The 17440-nt window shown below is 45.7% G+C and overlaps 1 protein-coding gene across 3 annotated transcripts in view; it reads left to right on the forward strand.

Moving 5' to 3' along the window:
- Positions 1–16262, forward strand: part of Tekt1 (tektin 1) — a 30852-nt gene extending 14590 nt beyond the window's left edge. For 2 of the 3 annotated variants that reach the window (XM_004672410.2, XM_045158803.1), the window contains exons 3-8: positions 559–724; positions 4688–4816; positions 5319–5462; positions 8787–9009; positions 13618–13814; positions 15649–16262. In XM_004672410.2, the coding sequence (XP_004672467.2) occupies positions 559–724; positions 4688–4816; positions 5319–5462; positions 8787–9009; positions 13618–13814; positions 15649–15862 (1073 nt within the window). In that variant the 3' untranslated portion in view covers positions 15863–16262. The remainder of the gene's footprint in view (positions 1–558; positions 725–4687; positions 4817–5318; positions 5463–8786; positions 9010–13617; positions 13815–15648) is intronic. The other variant, XM_045158804.1, reaches the window with a different exon arrangement.
- Positions 16263–17440: the final 1178 nt, after the last annotated feature.

The raw sequence follows: 17440 nt of genomic DNA on the forward strand, positions 1-17440 counted from the left end.
GGGTGTGGGTGGGAGCTGGTCAGAGAATTCTCACACTTTGTAATAACATTCGACTTTCCAGACAAAGTACATTTTTACTTTGATAAAATTAGAAGTTATTAGCTGGGTAGAATGGGTGACACTTCTAATCCCAGCACTGATAGGTGGAGAAAGGAGGATTACAAGTTCAAGGCCTGGGCTTCATAGTAAGTCATCACAAATTAAATAAATAAATGAATAAATAAATAAATAATCAATGTTATTAAGAATAGTAGGCAGTTGAAGAATTACTGTAGAGAGCAGTAAATGTCATGTTGAAGGTAAGAAGAAATGTCTTCCTTTGCTAATAACCATTTGTAAAGGTGAAAAGATGCTACAGGAAGCACAGCTCTAGGAAGGAGAGGACATATCTCAGGCACAGTCCTCATGTTCCTGCTGTAAAAGCCAGCTGGGGCTGGAGGGGCTGGAGATGTGGCTCGGCGGCAGAGAGTTCAAGTCCAGAACCACACAGACAGACACAAGGTAAATTGGCTGCATGAGAACAGAGTAGCCCTGGCGTAACTTCTCTGTGTACTGCAGAACAGAGACTTGAGGAAGTCAAGTTCTGGAAGAAGGAGTTAGATGACAAACTCCAACAGCTTGTGTATGAAACGGATGATTTGCTCACACACAAGATTCGTGTGGAAAAAGCCTTGGAGAGCTTTAAAGAGCCCCTGCACATCACCGAGAGATGCCTGGCCTACAGGTAGGAGTGTCTGCTGTCAGAGGTGCAGTTCTGGGCAGCCCAGGTTGACCGTGAGGAGGGCTGAGCAGGCAGACTTGCAGGCGTTCTTTCAGAGCGCCGGGGCTGTGCCGTGGAAGGAGCCATGCATTTGTTTCATGTCTTCATCTAACCTAAATATGAGTGAAGGGTCAGAAAGTTAAAAATAACATTCCATCTAAAAGTTTCTTTTTCTGTCACATTTAAGGAGCCTAGAGGTGTCCAGCCCTGATTGGTATGGGGTGCTATACATGAGTCTTACTCCCCAGACTACCTCATGGCTGGAGATGGCAGCCCAAGCAAAGTAGGAATAAGTAGAGTCTGGTATTCACCATTTCTTTCTATTTGTATCACAGTCATCAGAACCTAATCACATGACAACACCAAACAGAGGTTGGGAAATGGTTTTTGTCTGGCTTGGCCTGGTGTTCAGCGCACTCTCTCCAGGGAAGGAGGGGAGAAAGCTATTACTACAACTACTGGGAGACAAGTGCTGGGCTACACGGCGCCACACAGAAACACTTGGGAATCTAGACAGCCATCGATGAGCACTCTTTCTTCAAGGCAGGGTCTCACTCTTCCCCAGGCTGACCTGGAACTCACTCTGTAGCTGCACACGGGCCTCGAACTCACTATGATCCTCCTGCTTCAGCCGCCTGAATATTGAGATTAAGGGTGTGTGCCACCACACCTGGCTTTCCCCCCCCCCTTTCTTCTTTATTTTTTCTTCTCTCTCTGTGTGTAATGTGAATGTGATGTGTGTGATATATGCACATGTATACGCCCTTGCACTCATTCTTCCACGTGGTTCTTTTGAGCCTGAATCTATTTATTTATTTATTCTATTTCTGGAGTTCCTACAGGACAAGGGTTATAGGCACTCATGACCATGTTTAGCTGTTTACATGAGATCTGACATTTGAACTCAGCAGTCTCAGGCCCTGTCAGACCCTCATGCTTGAGCACAAAGTGTACTTTAACTGCTGAGCCCTCTCTCCAGCCCAGGCTCACTGGTTTTTTGTTTGTTTGTTTGTTTGTTGTTGTTTTTGAGGTAGGGTCTTGCTCTAGCCCAGGTTGACTTGGAATTCATTATGTAGTTTCAGGGTAGCCTCATACTCACAGCAATCCTCATACCTCTGCCTCCCTAGTGCTGGGATTAAAGGTGTGTGTCACCACTGCCTGGCACCAAGCTCACCTTTTGATTATCTTTTTCTTTTTATTTTTTTTAAAATATTTTTTTGTTCATTATTTATTTATTTATTTGAGAGCGACAGACACAGAGAGAAAGACAGATAGAGGGAGAGAGAGAGAGAATGGGCGCGCCAGGGCTTCCAGCCTCTGTAAACGAACTCCAGACGTGTGCGCCCCTTTGTGCATCTGGCTAACGTGGGACCTGGGGAACCGAGCCTCGAACTGGGGTCCTTAGGCTTCACAGGCAAGCGCTTAACTGCTAAGCCATCTCTCCAGCCCACCTTTTGATTATCTTTTATCTCTGTACATCTAGGAGTAGGATTATTCTCTTCAATTCTGAGGTGACACTGATTTCCCAATGAAGCCCTAGCTGAAGTGTTCAAACAGATCTATTTGCCCTTCTTCCCTTCCTCCCTCCCTCCCTCCCTCCCTCCCTCCACCCCCTCCCTCCACCCCCTCGCTCCCTTCCTTCCTTTCTTCCTTTTTCTTTCTCCCCTTCATTCCTTTCTCTCTTCCTTTCTCCCTTTATCTTCCTCATCCTTCCTTGATCCCACTTTCCTTCCTTCTTTCCCTTCCTTCCTTACTTCTTTTCTCTCTTTGTTTTTATTTTTAAACTTTTTTATTGGAAACTTCCATAATTATAGACAATAAATCATGCTAATTACCTCCTCTCCCTTGCACAAATCCACTATTCTTCATATTCCCTCCCTCCCTCAATTAGTCTCTTTTATTTTGATGCCATCATCTTTTCTTCCTATTATACTGGTCTTGTGTAGGTAGTGCCAGGCACTGGGTGGTCATGGATATCCAGGCCATTTTGTCTCTTAATGATTGCATTGTAAGCATTCATACCCTTCCTTTGGCTCTTACATTCTTTTTGCCACCTTTTCCACAATGGACTCTGAGCTTTGGAAGGTAGAGATAGAGATGATAGAGATGTTTTAGTGCTGAATACTCCTCCATCACCTCTTATAGGCACTTTATAGGTGCCTTTTGGTTCATCCCAGTGGTCACTGCCACATGAAAAGAGAAGCTTCTCTAACCAAAGGTGAGAGTAGCATTAATATATGGATATGAACCTTAAGAAAAGTGCTTACAGGGCAGTTTGGTGAACATAATATATGCATTTAGCCAGACAATAGCAGATATCACACCCCTAGGGCTTTTGACTAGGTTTTCAGTAGCAGGCATGTATTCCCTCCTGTGTGCCTCCAGCCCAATTAGAGAACGGTTGGTTTCCTCATAACAGACATGCCAATATTGTACCCGTTTGATCATTTGGTCTGGCTGGCCAAACTTAAGGCTTGCAGTATTCACTGTTATTCATTACCACTGATGACTTCTCTCTCCCATAGGGCTGTGTGCAGTGTTGTTTTTTCCAGCTTTCTGTCAACTGGTCTACAGGGAGGAGGTTTTTTAGCTCAACTCAGCTCAGTTTTCCATGATCTTGCACCCAAAGCATGTGGAGTCTTCAGCAATAGGGTCTTACCATCTATTTCTGGTGGGAAACCAGAGCTTTGGGAATGGCTTGTAATGTTTTGGGGCTATTAGGGACCTCCCTGTCCAACAACTCACTGGATGGTATCCCATCTCTGGCACTGAAATTTTTCTAGTAATAGTCTATGACCTCTGGGTGTGCTGTCATCCAAAGAAGTAGGTTTCTATCTGATTTATTCATAACATCTTGAATTTTGATTAACCCACCCCATCCTTCTTTTACTCTATCTCTTCCTGTAACCTCACTTAGACCAATCCACCCCCAGTAATCTGTTCATCTACTTAAATATATGGAATGCCATCTCCTTAAGTCCTCTCTTCTCCTCCATCCCTTATAGCCCCTTTCTAGGTTACTGATCTCTTCTACCAATTTTTATTATAACTTACATATAACTCTAAACATTTATAGCTAGAATCCACATATGAGATAGAACATGTGATGTTTGGCTTTCTGAGTCTGGGTTACTTCACTTAGTATAATCCTTTCGAGAGCCACCCATTTCCATGCAAATTTCATTTTTTTAAACCACTGAATAGAACTCCGTTGTATAAATGTGCCACATCTTCATTATCCATTCATCAGTTGAGAGACATGTAGGCTGGTTTCTTAGCTATTGTGGCAATAAACATGGTTGAGCAACTTATCTCTAAGGTAGTGAGAAGAGTCCTTAGGATATATGCCTAGGAGTGCTATAGCTGGGTCATATGGTAGATCTATTTTTAGCTGTCTCTTGAGCCTCCACACTGATTTCCACAATGGCCGTACCAGATTACATTCCCACCTACAGTGTAGAAGCGTTTCTCTTTTTCTGCCTCCTTCTCAGCATTTATTGTCATTTGTTTTCTTGATGATAGCCATTCTGATAGGAGTGAGACGGAGTCTCAGAGTAGTTTTAATTCTCTGATGACTAAGGATGTAGAATGATCATTTAGCTGTTCATATGCCATCTGTATTTCTTCTGAATCAGCAGGATCCAGAAGTGAAGGCCATTCTGGCTATGTAGGGAGACTCTGTCTCAAAAACTAACCAACCAGCTGGGCGTGGTGGAGCACACCTTTAATTCCAGCAGTCAGGTGGCTAAGGTAGGAGGATTGCTGTGAATTCTAGGCCAGCCTGAGGCTAAATTCCAGGTCAGCCTGGGCTACAGTGAGATCCTGCCTGGAAAAACCAAACCAAGCCAAACCAAAACCCAACCCAGTTAAACAAAGAGCATGGCATAGACACCCACCAGTGTCCCACAGCTTTGTCTCTCCCGCCAGGGAGAAGCGTGTGGGCATCGACCTGGTGCACGACGAGGTGGAGCAGGAGCTGCAGAAGGAGGCTGAGATCATCCAAGGCGTCATAGCCCTGCTGAAGCGCACCCTGGAGGAGGCAGTTGAGCAGATCAGGTACTCGGGCTGCCCACTCTCCATCCCACCCTAGTGAGCCAGAGAAGCGCTGCCTGTCAAAACTGGGCTCCGTGACTCACTGGAACCTGGTTTAGCATTCCAATGGGAAGTCTGTGTCCCCCAGTTGGCCTGGCCACCAACCTCCTCCACTGGTGCCATCTGTGTTGAGTGCTGTGGGGCAAGATGTCACTGGGGATGGCGAGCTGGAAGACATTGGAGCCCACTACTTCCAGGCAAGCCCCCATACTGTTTGTCACTGTGATGACAGCAGAAAAATGTCAGTACAGAAAGCAGGATCTCAAAGCACCTATTTGGTTATGTCATTTTGTCACCAAGCATTAAATGGCACTTTTGTGCGTTGAGGGGGTGGGGAAGTAGGGCAGAGGTGCTGCCACCCTGAGCAGGAACTAGTTGCAGCTCCGCTTTCCAGGGCCTCCCACCAGCTGGTAGGTGCTGTCTGGCCTCTGCTGAGGGAAAGACGCAGTTTGCCTTCTCCCTTCAGGCTGAACCGCTCTGCCAAGTACAACCTGGAAAAGGATTTGAAGGACAAGTTTGTGGCCTTGACCATTGATGATATATGCTTTTCGCTCAACAATAACTCACCAAACATCAAATATTCTGAAAACGCCGTGAGGATTGAATCCAAGTGAGCGGGGCTGGGAATGTACCTGGGCCTCTCAGGCAGGCACAGTAAGGTGATGTCCCTATAATGCCCTCACCTATAATCCCAGCACTCAGGGGCTGGAGCAGGAGGACCAGAAATTCAAGGTCATTCTTGATTTAGTAAGTTTAGAGGTAACCTGGCATATTAGTTTCTGTTCTTATTGCTGTGACTAAATACCTGACAGGAAACAGCTGAAGGGAGAAAGGGTTTATTTCAGCTTACAGTTTGAGGCGGTACAGTCCACAGCGATGGGGAAGGTGTGGTGGCAGAAGCATGAAGCAGCTGGTCTCACATTCAATACACAGTCAGGAAGCAGAGAGTGAAGAATGCTGACATCAGCTCACATTCTCCTTTTTATTCAGTATGAGACCTTAGCCCACAGTTAGGGTGGGTTTGTTCACCTCAACTAGGCAATTCCTTATAGACAGGCCCAGAGATTTGTCTCCTCAGTGATTCTAGATCCAATCAAATTGACAACAGAGATTAATCATCAAACCTGGGCTACATGAGACCCTGTCTCAAAGAAGGGGGGCTGGAGAGAAGGCTCAGTGGTTAAAGGTGTTTTCTTACAAAGCCTAATGGCCTGGGTTTAATTCTTCAGTACCCTCATAAAACCAGATACACAAGGTGTGAGTGTGTATGGAGTTCATTTGCAGTGGCTAGAGGCCATGGTGCACCCATACTTACTCTCTTCTGATGTACCTTGAAAGATTTAAAATGTGTTTCTTTATCTATTCTTATTTTAACAAATAATAAAACCATGATAAAGGGTGAGCTAATAATTTCCCTTATCTGTCCTTTTCTATTTTCTATCCCCAGTGAGATGATCAGATACCTGTAGGTTCATACAAGCATGCGTGTACATTCAACACACAAGTCCATTTTGTTTACTTTACAAAACATGGAATTATACTATGTGCCTTCGATGTGACATCTAATTTGCAATTTCAATTAATATTACAGTATACAACTATCCCATTCTAACTTTAAAACATCTTTCTTTCTTTTCTTGTTTTGGAGGTAGGGTCTTACTCTAACTCCGGCTCACCTAGAACCCGTTCTCGCCTCAGGCTGGACTCAAACTCCTACTTGAGTCTCCTAAGTGCTAAGACTAAAGGTGTGCACCACCGTGCCTGGCCTTAAAACTTCTTCTTTGAAACAAAAGCAGCTCAGTGATTATCATCACATTAGTATCTTTACCTCAAAGCTGGCGTGGTGGCCAGCTTTACCCATCCAGCGTGATAAAGGCGAAAGAGACAAAGAAGGGTAGAGGGGGAGGGAGAGCACAAGATGGAGGCCACTCTATTCTTTTATACCCTGATCTCAGAATTGACACCTAATCTTTATATCTGTGAAAAACAAGTTGACAAATTCATCCCCCCCCCCATATTCAAGGCAAGGAGACCATACATAGGTGAGAAGACCAGGAGATGGGGATCACCAGGGATTAGCTAAGAGGCAGCCTTTTATCGAAAGTAGACACTCCCCATGTATGTGCCAATTAGGCCAAGAACCAAAACATCAACCCCCCTCCCTGTCTCCCTCCTTCTTTTTCAAGGAGAGAGAGAGAGAGAGAGAGACAGACAGACAGACAGAGAGACAGAGAGAGAGAGGGAGAGGGAGAGAGAGAGAGAGAGAGAGAGAGACAGAGAGAGAGACAGAGGGAGAGAGAGAGAGAGAGAGAGAGAGAGGGAGAGGGAGAATACAAGTATGAGCACGCCAGGACCTCTTGCCACTGCCACTTTGTGCATATGGCTTTATGTGGGTCCTGGGGAATTGAACCTGGGCCACCAGGCTTTTGAAGGCAAGAGCCTTTGACCACTGAGCCATCTTCCCAGGCCTCTCTCCTTTTCTTGAAACAAGGCCTCTCTATGTAGCCCAGGTTGGCCTCAAAGTAGGTCTTCCTGCCTCAGCCTCTACTTGTTTCTGATTAACATTCTTTTTCCTCCTCCCTAAAGATAGCTTCTTTCTTGGCTTCTAATAGGGTTGTTTTACTTCCTTTTTATTTACTTATTTTAGGCAATCCCAGCAGACTGCCCCCCCGTTTTTTGAGGCAATCCCAGTAGACTGGCCTTTTTTTAAACCATTTTTTTCTTTATTAGTTATGTACATACACAGTGTGTAAACAGCACATGTTGGTACCATCCTTACCCTCCTCCCTATCTCCTCTGAAGGGACCCTCCTCATTGGGGATGCCAGTTATCCCCATGGAGATTGTGGGTTAGCCATAAGTTATTGGGAAGAGGCAATGATTTTATGCGTAACATCCCAACTTGTGGCTCTAACATGCTCTTCTGTGAATTTCCCTGAGCCATGTTGGGTTTGTTTTAGGTCTATTTCAGAGATGGGCTCTTGAGCCTCTGTGTCTCTGGATATCAGGATCACCAAGAAAGCAGCACTCTTGCTCATTTTCCCAATCACTCTATGGTTTCAGCTGGTGCCCTTTTTTTTTTTTTTTAATGCAAGATAGAGATATATAGAGAGTGAGTTAGCACACTACGGCCTCCAGCCACTGTAATGGAACTCCAGGCATATGCTCCATCTTGTGCACATGCACAACCTTGTGCGTCTGGCTTACATGGGACCTGGAGAGTTGACCATGAGTCCTTAGGCTTCTCAGTCAAGCACCTTATCTGCTAAGCCATTGCTCCAGCCCTACCTCCTTTTTATTAAATAGCATCACACATTCTATGTTGAGTGTGAGATTTCTTACAATTAACACTATTGCAATTTAGATTCATCAAGGTTATTAATAGCTCCCCTCAAACTAGTAATTTGTTTGTTCACTTCTTTGTCTCTGTATGGACAACTGGTTTCCTCCTGTTCAGTGTATTATAATCTGTCACAACTGTTTTATTTTGTTGCTCATTGTCCCAGCTATATGATCCAGACCAAGTTATCTGATTTCTCTGAGCCTCTTTCCCACTCTGTGAAGTGGAGGTTCTAAAAGTTAGCTCAAACCAGATGGGGTGGGGGGAGGAGGCTCAGGAGGCAGACATAGGAGGATTGCCATGAGTTTGAGGCCACCCTGAGACTACATAGTGAATTCCAGGTCAGCCTGGGCTATTGTGAGACCCTACCTTGAATAACAAACAAACAAACAAAAATTAGCTCATCAGGCCCAGAGACGATTACATGGGTTCCCTAAAGATGCTGCCATTGACAGACCACTGTTGGCTCTGTCTAGTGAGGAGAACCATTCTTTCTGGAGTGGAGGTAGCCTTAGCTTCCAGGGTATTCCAAGAGTCGTCCCCGCCCCAGCCCCAGCCCCGTTGTGAATGAACAAATGGGTGGCTTGTGTTTCAGCTCCGTGAGTCTGGAAGACTGGCTGGACTTCTCCAATGCCAACGTGGAGAAGGCCGACAAGCAGCGGAACAACTCGTTGGCACTGAAGACCCTGGTGGACCGCATCCTGTCCCAGACAGCCAACGACCTGCGCAGGCAGTGTGACGTGGTGGACACGGCGTTCAAGAATGGGCTGAAGGAGACCAAGGGTGCCAGGGACAAGCTGGCTGATCATCTGGCCAAGGTGCGGTCCCTGGGGGGAACATGGTGATTCATGGCAGGAGAGTGGCGGCTGGACCAGGCTGCAGAACTTTGGGGCTTGCTGTTGGGTAACTGACGGGTAAGAAACTTCCACAGTTCTCCATCTTGGCATCAGGTTTTGGGCCATGGAGGACTGGCTGGAACCCCACCCCTCTCTGTGCCTCTGCTGTTTCTCATTCTGCAGAGGACAGAGCTCAGTGGCTGAATGTGAGATGCTGGGGTTCTGGCCCAGCTGAGTGTCTGTCTCACATCAGGCTGTCTGGACCTCACTTTCTCCTCATATGACAAAGGGAGATGGGCTCTGAGATCCCATGAGTTGTTCATATGCTGATTTCTCCAAGCCTAGCTGCTTCTTCACGTCTCTGGCCAGTTTCTCCTCTCAGCTATCCAATAGTATTCTTGTAGCTGGCTTTTGGTGGACAAAATCAAAAGTTGCAGAATTTGCCGATTTCTGAGCTGTAGATATTTGCATTGTGACCCATTTCAAGCTTAACAACAGGCTGGCAAGTTGTTGCATATTTAACCAGCAGAGCCCATGTAAGCTGGCTCTAGTACACTTGCCCCACCACCCAGGAGCTGGGATACTGAGCAGCCAGGCCAGAGGCTAAGCACAGGGATGTGGAGAAGCAATCTAGTGGAACAGACCTAACAGGTAAGAACACAAGTTCCCATCTTGGTGGCAGCTAGCTAGGGAACTTAAGCAGATCCTTAGAGCTCTCAGAGCTCCTTGCCCCAATCATAACATGGGGATGACAGGACCTCTGCAGCTGAAAGAGGCAGGGGTGTCCAGTGGGAATGCAATGCAAGCCACACGTGTCATCTTATGTTTTCTAGTAGCCACTTTAAAAAAAAACCGAAAAATCAGATTAAAAGAGTTTTATGTTTAACTTTTAATATCAGGCTCTGTCATGCTTATTGTATCTCTCTTTCCTTGCAAATAAATAAAAAAATGTTTAAAATTTTTTTAAAAATGATGATTGATGTTCCATTCTATGCCCTTCACTGCTTTTGAGCAACTATTTCCTAGAAAGAATAATTGCCTTGAATGAACAAGTTTATATTCTGTGGACACACTTCTTTACTTGCTACAATCAAACATGATTTAATTAGCTAGTAAATGATTTTCCTTGCTTGGCAGGAACTTTAATTTGATTGAGGCTTTGTTGTCACTTTTGTGATACTCTGCAATGATGAGATGCCCTGTTTCAAACTCTCCAACTTGATCATTGCTATGGCAAATGCTTCGTCTGGTAATGTCAGTGTAGATGGTCAACATTCAGCACAACCACAGTGTCACTGCATAATAAGTATAATAGTGGGCTTAGCGGTTAAGCACTTGCCTGTGAAGCCTAAGGACCCCAGTTCGAGGCTCGAGTCCCCAGGACCCACGTTAGCTAGAAGCACAAGGGGGCACATGTGTCTAAAGTTTGTTTGCAGTAGCTAGAGGCCCTGGCGTGCCCATTCTCTATCTCTGTCTGCCTCTTTCTCTCTTTGTCATTCTCAAAATAAATAAATAAATAAACAAGTATATAAGTGTGACACTCAATTCATCAACAAAGCCTCCGCTCCACTGGCCATTAAGAATGCTAATATGAAGCTCTGTTTCTTGTTTTGATGTGAGGGCTATGTGTTGTGCAATGGCTTGTAAGCTTGTGTCCTTTCCAAAATTCATCCTGGAACCCAACCCTCACTCTAAGCTTTACGAGGTGGGGCCTTTAGAAGATGGTTCTCATGGATGGGACTACAGCCTTACAAAAGGACAGGTAGAAGTAGGTATAGCCCTTTGCCCTCCTGCCTTCTCATGGCAGTACTTGACAGCAAGGTGCTATCTCTTCTTAAAATTTTATTTATTTGCAAAGGGAGAGGGAGAGAAGCATTGGTACAACAGGGATTCTTGCAACTGTAAACAAGCCACTTTGTGCATCTGGCTTTATGTAGGCACTGGGGAATTGAATCCATAACAGCAGGCTTTGGTAGCAAGTACCTTTAATTGCAGAGCCACCTCTCCAGCCTGCAAGGTGCTGTCTTGAAACAGAGAAAGCCTCACCAGACACCATGTTTGCCTGCTCCTGAATCTTAAACTCCCCAGCCTCCAGGGTGGTAAGGAATAAATTTCAGTTCCTTATTCATCCCCCAGTTTCAGGCATTTTTAAATGACAGCAAGAATGGACTAAGACACACTGGTACTAAAACAATGAAATAAGATGTCGTTGTCTGGTGACAGATGATCGGAAAGCTGTCATGTAACTGTTGTGATTTATAGTGTCTGGGCAAAAGTGCAAAGCAATGACAACATCACACAGCCTGTCGCAATTCCTTCACTCTGCCATTGTAGTTCAAAAGTGGCCATAAATAAAGAAGCAAGCACAGCGGTGTCCAAATAGTTTTATTTGTGGACAGTAAGAATGGGATTTTATGTAATTTCCACTTGATGTGAAATATTCTGCTTTTGATTTTTCGGCCACTTAAAATATCAAACTTTTAAGTGGAAGAAAGATAGTCACAGGCTGGGAGAAAATATTAGTAAAACATTGATCTGATAAAGAGGACTGACTTTTCTCCCCCAGAAGCCTGAATCGATAGAATGTTCCAGCCCTCTGACAGCTAGCCAGCAGGAAAGAGGCTTTCAGCTCAATTCCAGCTTGATTTCTCAGTGTCCTGCAACCAAAGCATGTGATGTCGTCTGCAATTGGGTCTTACCATCTAGTCCTGGTGGGCAACCAAACAATCAAAGGAGTTCAGTTCCTTTTGAAGTGGAAGTAACTATTAACTGTTAATCAAAATCAAGTGAAAGTGATTAACCTTTGCTAAATTTAAAATCACATATCTGGAACGTTAAGAAGCTGCTCAAGGAAATCAAATGCAATGTGCGGACTTTTGGCTTACAATTTTAACAATCCAACTCTTCTTAAAATATAGACAAACAGGGAGATTTGAGTACTGGATATTAGAAGCAAGTAAGGACTTGTTCTTTCTCTTTGGGTGTGATAAACATTGTGGCTATACTAAATGCAAAATAGAAACCTTCTAACTTAAAAGTACATACGCAAGTATTTGAGACTGAAGTGATGTCATAGTTGAGACTTGTTTTAAAACAATTAGGCTGGTGGACATGGGTAGAAAAGGATGAGGCAAGACTAGCCAAATATTGATCACTGCTTAAAATAATTGATCCAGGTACATGAAGTTCAATATTCTGACTATTTTTGTGTATGTATGAAAATTTCCATCATGAAAAGTTTTAAAAATGCTCAAGAAAGAAAAAAATATATATATGTTTGGGTGGGGGAGTTAAGTGCTACGGATCGATGAAGGCCTTGAACATGCTATGCAAGTGGCTCTGTCACTGATCCACACCTCCAGCCCTAACTAAATGCTCATCTGAGAAACTTGAGTAACTTGTAAGTATCTGTTCTGTGCACAAACCCATCCTCACAAATACCAGTAAAAGGGCTGGAGGATTGTTCAGTGGTTAAGGCATTTGCCTGCAAAGCCTGATGACCCAGGTTTGATTCATCAGTACCCATGTAAGGCCAGGAGCACAAAGTGGCTCATGCATCTGGAGTTCATTTTCAGAGACCCTAGTGTGCCCATTCTCTCTCTCTCTGTTTGCAAATAATAAATAGATAATCTTTAAGAATATCAGGAAAGGGGCTGAAGAGATGGCTCAGCAGTTAAAAGCACTTGCTTGCAAAGCCTGATAGCCAGAATTTGATTCCCTAGTATCCATGTAAATCCAGATGCACAAAGTATCACATGCATTTGTAGTTTGCTTGCAGTGGAAGGTAGCCCTGATGTGCCCATCATCTTCTCTCTCTGTTTCTAGCTCTCAAATAAATAAATATTTTAAATTTTTATTTATTTATTAAAGATGGAGGGAGGGAAGGGAAAAGGGAGAGAGGGAGAGACTGAGCATGCCAGGGCCTCTAGCCACTATAAACGAGCTCCAGATGCAAGTGCCACCTTGTGTATCTGGCTTACGTGGGACCTAGAGAATCAAACCTGGGTCTCCATATGCTTTGCAGGCAAGTGCCTTAACTGCTAAGTCATCTCTCCAGCCCAAGTAAAATATCTTTTTAAGAATACCAATCAATCTAAGACTACACTGTCACACTCTTTCCCCAGAATTCCAGGAGACAGAGCAGGTGGGGGTGGGAGGGGGCGCTTATAAGGAAATAGCAGCTTTATGCTCCATGTACCCAGACAGGCAGGTGGCCTTGAGTAACAATGTGACTCAGATGCTGCCCAGACCTTTGCTGCAGGCCTTCTCCAGAGAATTCACCTCGTTGGTCTAGGGAGGAGGCAACAGTGGCCAGTCAGGTCTGATGTCCTGTGGTGAGCACCTTGCCCCCAGCAATCCCTGCTTTGGGGAAGAGCCACGAGACTCGTTCAGGGGGCTTAGGTGGAAATGTGAGCTGTTATTCCTGAGGTACTTGACCTGGAGCCCACCCGGTAGTCCTAGGCTAGCCTCAGACTCACAGCGATCCTCCTGCCTCTGTCTCCTGAGTGCTGGCATTAAGGCGTGCACCACCATGCCTGGCACCATTTGAGGAGCACAACCCAGCCTCACTATCCCATTCCTTTTCACTAGGTCATGGAACAGATTGCTTCCCAGGAGAAAAACATCACTGTTCTCGAGAAAGCCATCCTTGACCAAGAAGGGCCTGCCAAGGTGGCTCACACGCGCCTCGAGACTAGGACTCACCGGCCTAATGTGGAGCTATGTCGTGATGTAGCTCAGTATCGGCTAATCAAAGAGGTGGAGGAGATCAACCACAACATTGCCAGGTGGGCCAGCAGCTGCTGACGTGAAACCCCTACCTGGATTGCTAGCAGGGGCCAGGCAGTGGCTGCAGAGGGCGATGCTGGCTCTGTGACACTGGAGGGAAGAAGATGTTTTAGTGACCAGTTGTGCTAAATGTGGCCCAAACTGCTACCACACATGAAGTGGATCCTCAGACATCTTGCTAAAGTCCAAATATAGATGTCTCGTTTAAAAAAATCTACCATTCTTGCCGGGCGTGGTGGCGCACACCTTTAATCCCAGCACTCGGGAGGCAGAGGTAGGAGGATCGCTGTGAGTTTGAGGCCACCCTGAGACTACATAGAGAATTCCAGGTCAGCCTGAGCTAAAGTGAGACCCTACCTCGAAAAACCAAAAAAAAAAAAAAAAAAACAAAACTATCATTCTTTAAAAAAAATTTTTTTAATTTTTTTTTTTTTTTGAGAGCGACAGACACAGAGAGAAAGACAGATGGGGGAGAGAGAGAGAGAATGGGCGCACCAGGGCTTCCAGCCTCTGCAAACGAACTCCAGATGCGTGCGCCCCCTTGTGCATCTGGCTAACGTGGGACCTGGGGAGCCGAGCCTTGAACCAGGGTCCTTAGGCTTCACAGGCAAGCGCTTAACCGCTAAGCCATTTCTCCAGCCCTAAAAAAATTTTTTATGTTTCTTTATTTGAAAGTGACAGAGAGAGAGGGAGAGGGAGAGAGTGAGAATGGGCACGCCAGGGCCTCCAGCCACTGCAAACGAACTCCAGGTGCATGTGCCCCCTTGTGCATTTGGCTAACGTGGGTCCTAGGGAATCAAGCCTTGAACCGGGGTCCTTAGGCTTCACAGGCAAGTGCTTAACCGCTAAGCCATCTTTCCAGCCCAAGACATCTACCATTCTAAATATTGGCTTTTTATTTTTCAGTTCTGGAACTCAAACCTAGGGGCCTTACACATGCTATGCATGTGCTCTACACTGAGCTACAATTCCCAACCCTTGTTATATTGAGACCAGGTGTTGCTATGTAGTTCAGGTTGGCCTTGAACTTGCTATGTAGCTTAGGATGGCATCCAACTCATCAATCTCCCATCTCTGCTTCCTGAGTAGAGGTGTATACCATCACATCTTGTAAATATTGGCCTTTCACAGGGGCGTCTGTGTCATTATTCTGGCCATAGCCATCAGTCAGAAAGCTCTGTCTTGAAGAAGAGCAGGTGTGTGAGGGGAAGAGCACTATGAATTTGACTTTCACCTTGAATACCCAGTACATTTTTTCTTCTTTGAAAAAGTGGTGCAGGGCTGAGGAAATGGCTCAGTGGTTAAAGGAGCTTCCCCCCCCCCCAAAGCCTGCTGGCCTGGGTTCAGTTCCCCAGCACCCACATAAAGCCAGATGCACAAAGTAGGCCATGTGTTTGGAGTTCATTTGCAGTGGCTAGAGGTCCTGGTGCACCCATCCTTTCTATTTCAAAGCCAGGCGTGGTTGTGCACACCTTTAATCCTAGCACTCAGGAGGTTGAGATAGAAGGGTTGCTGTGAATTCCGGGACAGCCTGAGAGTATATAGTGAATTTCAGGTCCCATGAGGGCTGGAGAGATGGCATAGTGGTTAAGGCGCTTGCCTTCAAAGTCTAAGGACCCAGGTTTGATTCCCCAGGACCCATGTAAGCCAGATGCACAAGGTGGCACATACATCTGGAGTTTGTTTGCAGTGATTGGAGGCCCTGGTGCACCATTCTCTTCCTCTCTTTGTCTGTCTGTCTGCCTCTCTCTCAAATAAATAAAAACAAAAACATATTTAAAAAGAAAAGAACAAGTGATGCAGAAAGAGCACTGATTCCCTGTGTCCTCTCAGGTTAAAGGAAACCTTAGCCCAGGCTCAGATGGAACTGAAGGGGCTGTATTGCAGGCAGCTCGCCCTGCAGGAGGAGATCCAGGTGAAGGAGAACACCATCTATATTGATGAGGTGCTGTGCATGCAGATGAGGAAGTCCATCCCTCCTCGTGATGGCGAGGACCAGGGCTGCTGGGCTGGGGGCCTCCGTCCTGATGCCATCTGCTACCAGTAGAAGCCATTCAGACTCTCATTAAATCTTGTCACACAACACAGTAGCACTGAACTCTCATTGCAGGTGGCCAAAACATTGGCCAGCCACCTGCCACAGCCTCTGAGATCACAGGCATGCTGGGGAAACAAGACTCTCTTCTGCTGCCGGTGTGGTGAGGCATTTTCAGAGTTGCCTCTTGAATGTCACAGGACTTGGGACCAGTGGAGAAGAATTCAAGACACTTGGGATCTATTCCGGTTGAATATTTGGGCTGGATTCTCTACCCAGGCATGCCCTTCTTGCTCATGAGATGGGGCATGTTACAGTCAACTTCACATTGCTGGCAGAAAACACCGCTCAAGAACAGCTTGTGGGAGGAAAGGGTTTATTTTGGCTTGCAGAATCAAGGGGAAAATGATGGCATGAGCAGAGGGTGGATATTACGTCCTAGTCAACATCAGGTGGGCAACAGCAACAGGAGAGTGTGCCAAACCCTGTCAAAGGGAAGCTGGCTATAACACCCATTAGCCCACCCCCCAACAATACATTGCCTCCAGGAGGATTGAATTATCAAATTACCACCAGCTGGGGATCTCGCATTCATAAGTTTATGGGGGCACCTGAATCAAACCACCACATTATACATTTGAAAATTACAAACATTTCTCAGAGGTCTTAACATCTCCTTTTCCTAGAAAGCAGTCTACAACTACTGGCTTAAATCTCTACTTTCCTGCCCATGCAAGTTTATTCAAGTCTCATAGAGCAGATGAAAGAGGGATGTCCCTAGATCAGGAGCCCCCTTATCCTGAGTGAGAAGAACGGATTAGGCATAAAACCTCCCAGTTCAATCTGGTGAAGGGACAGGTTGCTGGTGTCTGGGGTTATGGGGTCTAAAGTGGCACGTTTCTGGTTCAGGGGCTGGGCACGGCTCCGAAGGTAGCAGGGCACGTGTATCTGCTGTAGAGCGCAGATGCCAGGAACCTCGAACAGTCTCAGGCCTGCACGCTGGGAAAGAACACTAGCCTGGGAACAGCTGCCGCTGGCCAGTGTGCCCTTCAGCGCCCTCATGTGGCAAAGAGTTTCAGATTATTTTTCCCTCTGGGTGTCCAAGATTTCAGACCAGTTAATGATTGTTGGAAGTTTTATTTTTTTTTTCTTTTTAAATGCTCAGTAACAGTAAAAGAAAGAAAGCACTTCCAATTCTTGTCACAGATTCAAATTAGTGGTTAAGAGTGTAGGTGTTGGGGCTGGAGTTATAGCTCAGCAGCAAAGTACTTGCTTGGTACACGAATCCCTCAGTCCTTGCCTTGCACATCCCCTCTCCCCCCACACTCATGCAGGCCTTAGAGCCACGTGTCCCTGAAGTTTCCCATGGTTACTAGAATAATCTGTGTACAGGACTCCGTGCACAGACTGTCTCAGGGGGAAGCATGTTCTCCCTAATGAATGCACCAGTCAGTTCATGTGGAGTGGATAGTACCCTACCGTAGGCCTTACCACCCTGTGGCTCTTACATTCTCCACCCTCCACTTCTGTAATGTTCCCTGAGTCTTGGTGGGTGTGATGAAAATCTCTTTCAGTGTCGAGCTCTTGACA

This window comes from Jaculus jaculus, chromosome 9 (genome assembly GCF_020740685.1).
Source record: "Jaculus jaculus isolate mJacJac1 chromosome 9, mJacJac1.mat.Y.cur, whole genome shotgun sequence".
Taxonomy (NCBI): Eukaryota; Metazoa; Chordata; class Mammalia; order Rodentia; family Dipodidae; genus Jaculus; species Jaculus jaculus.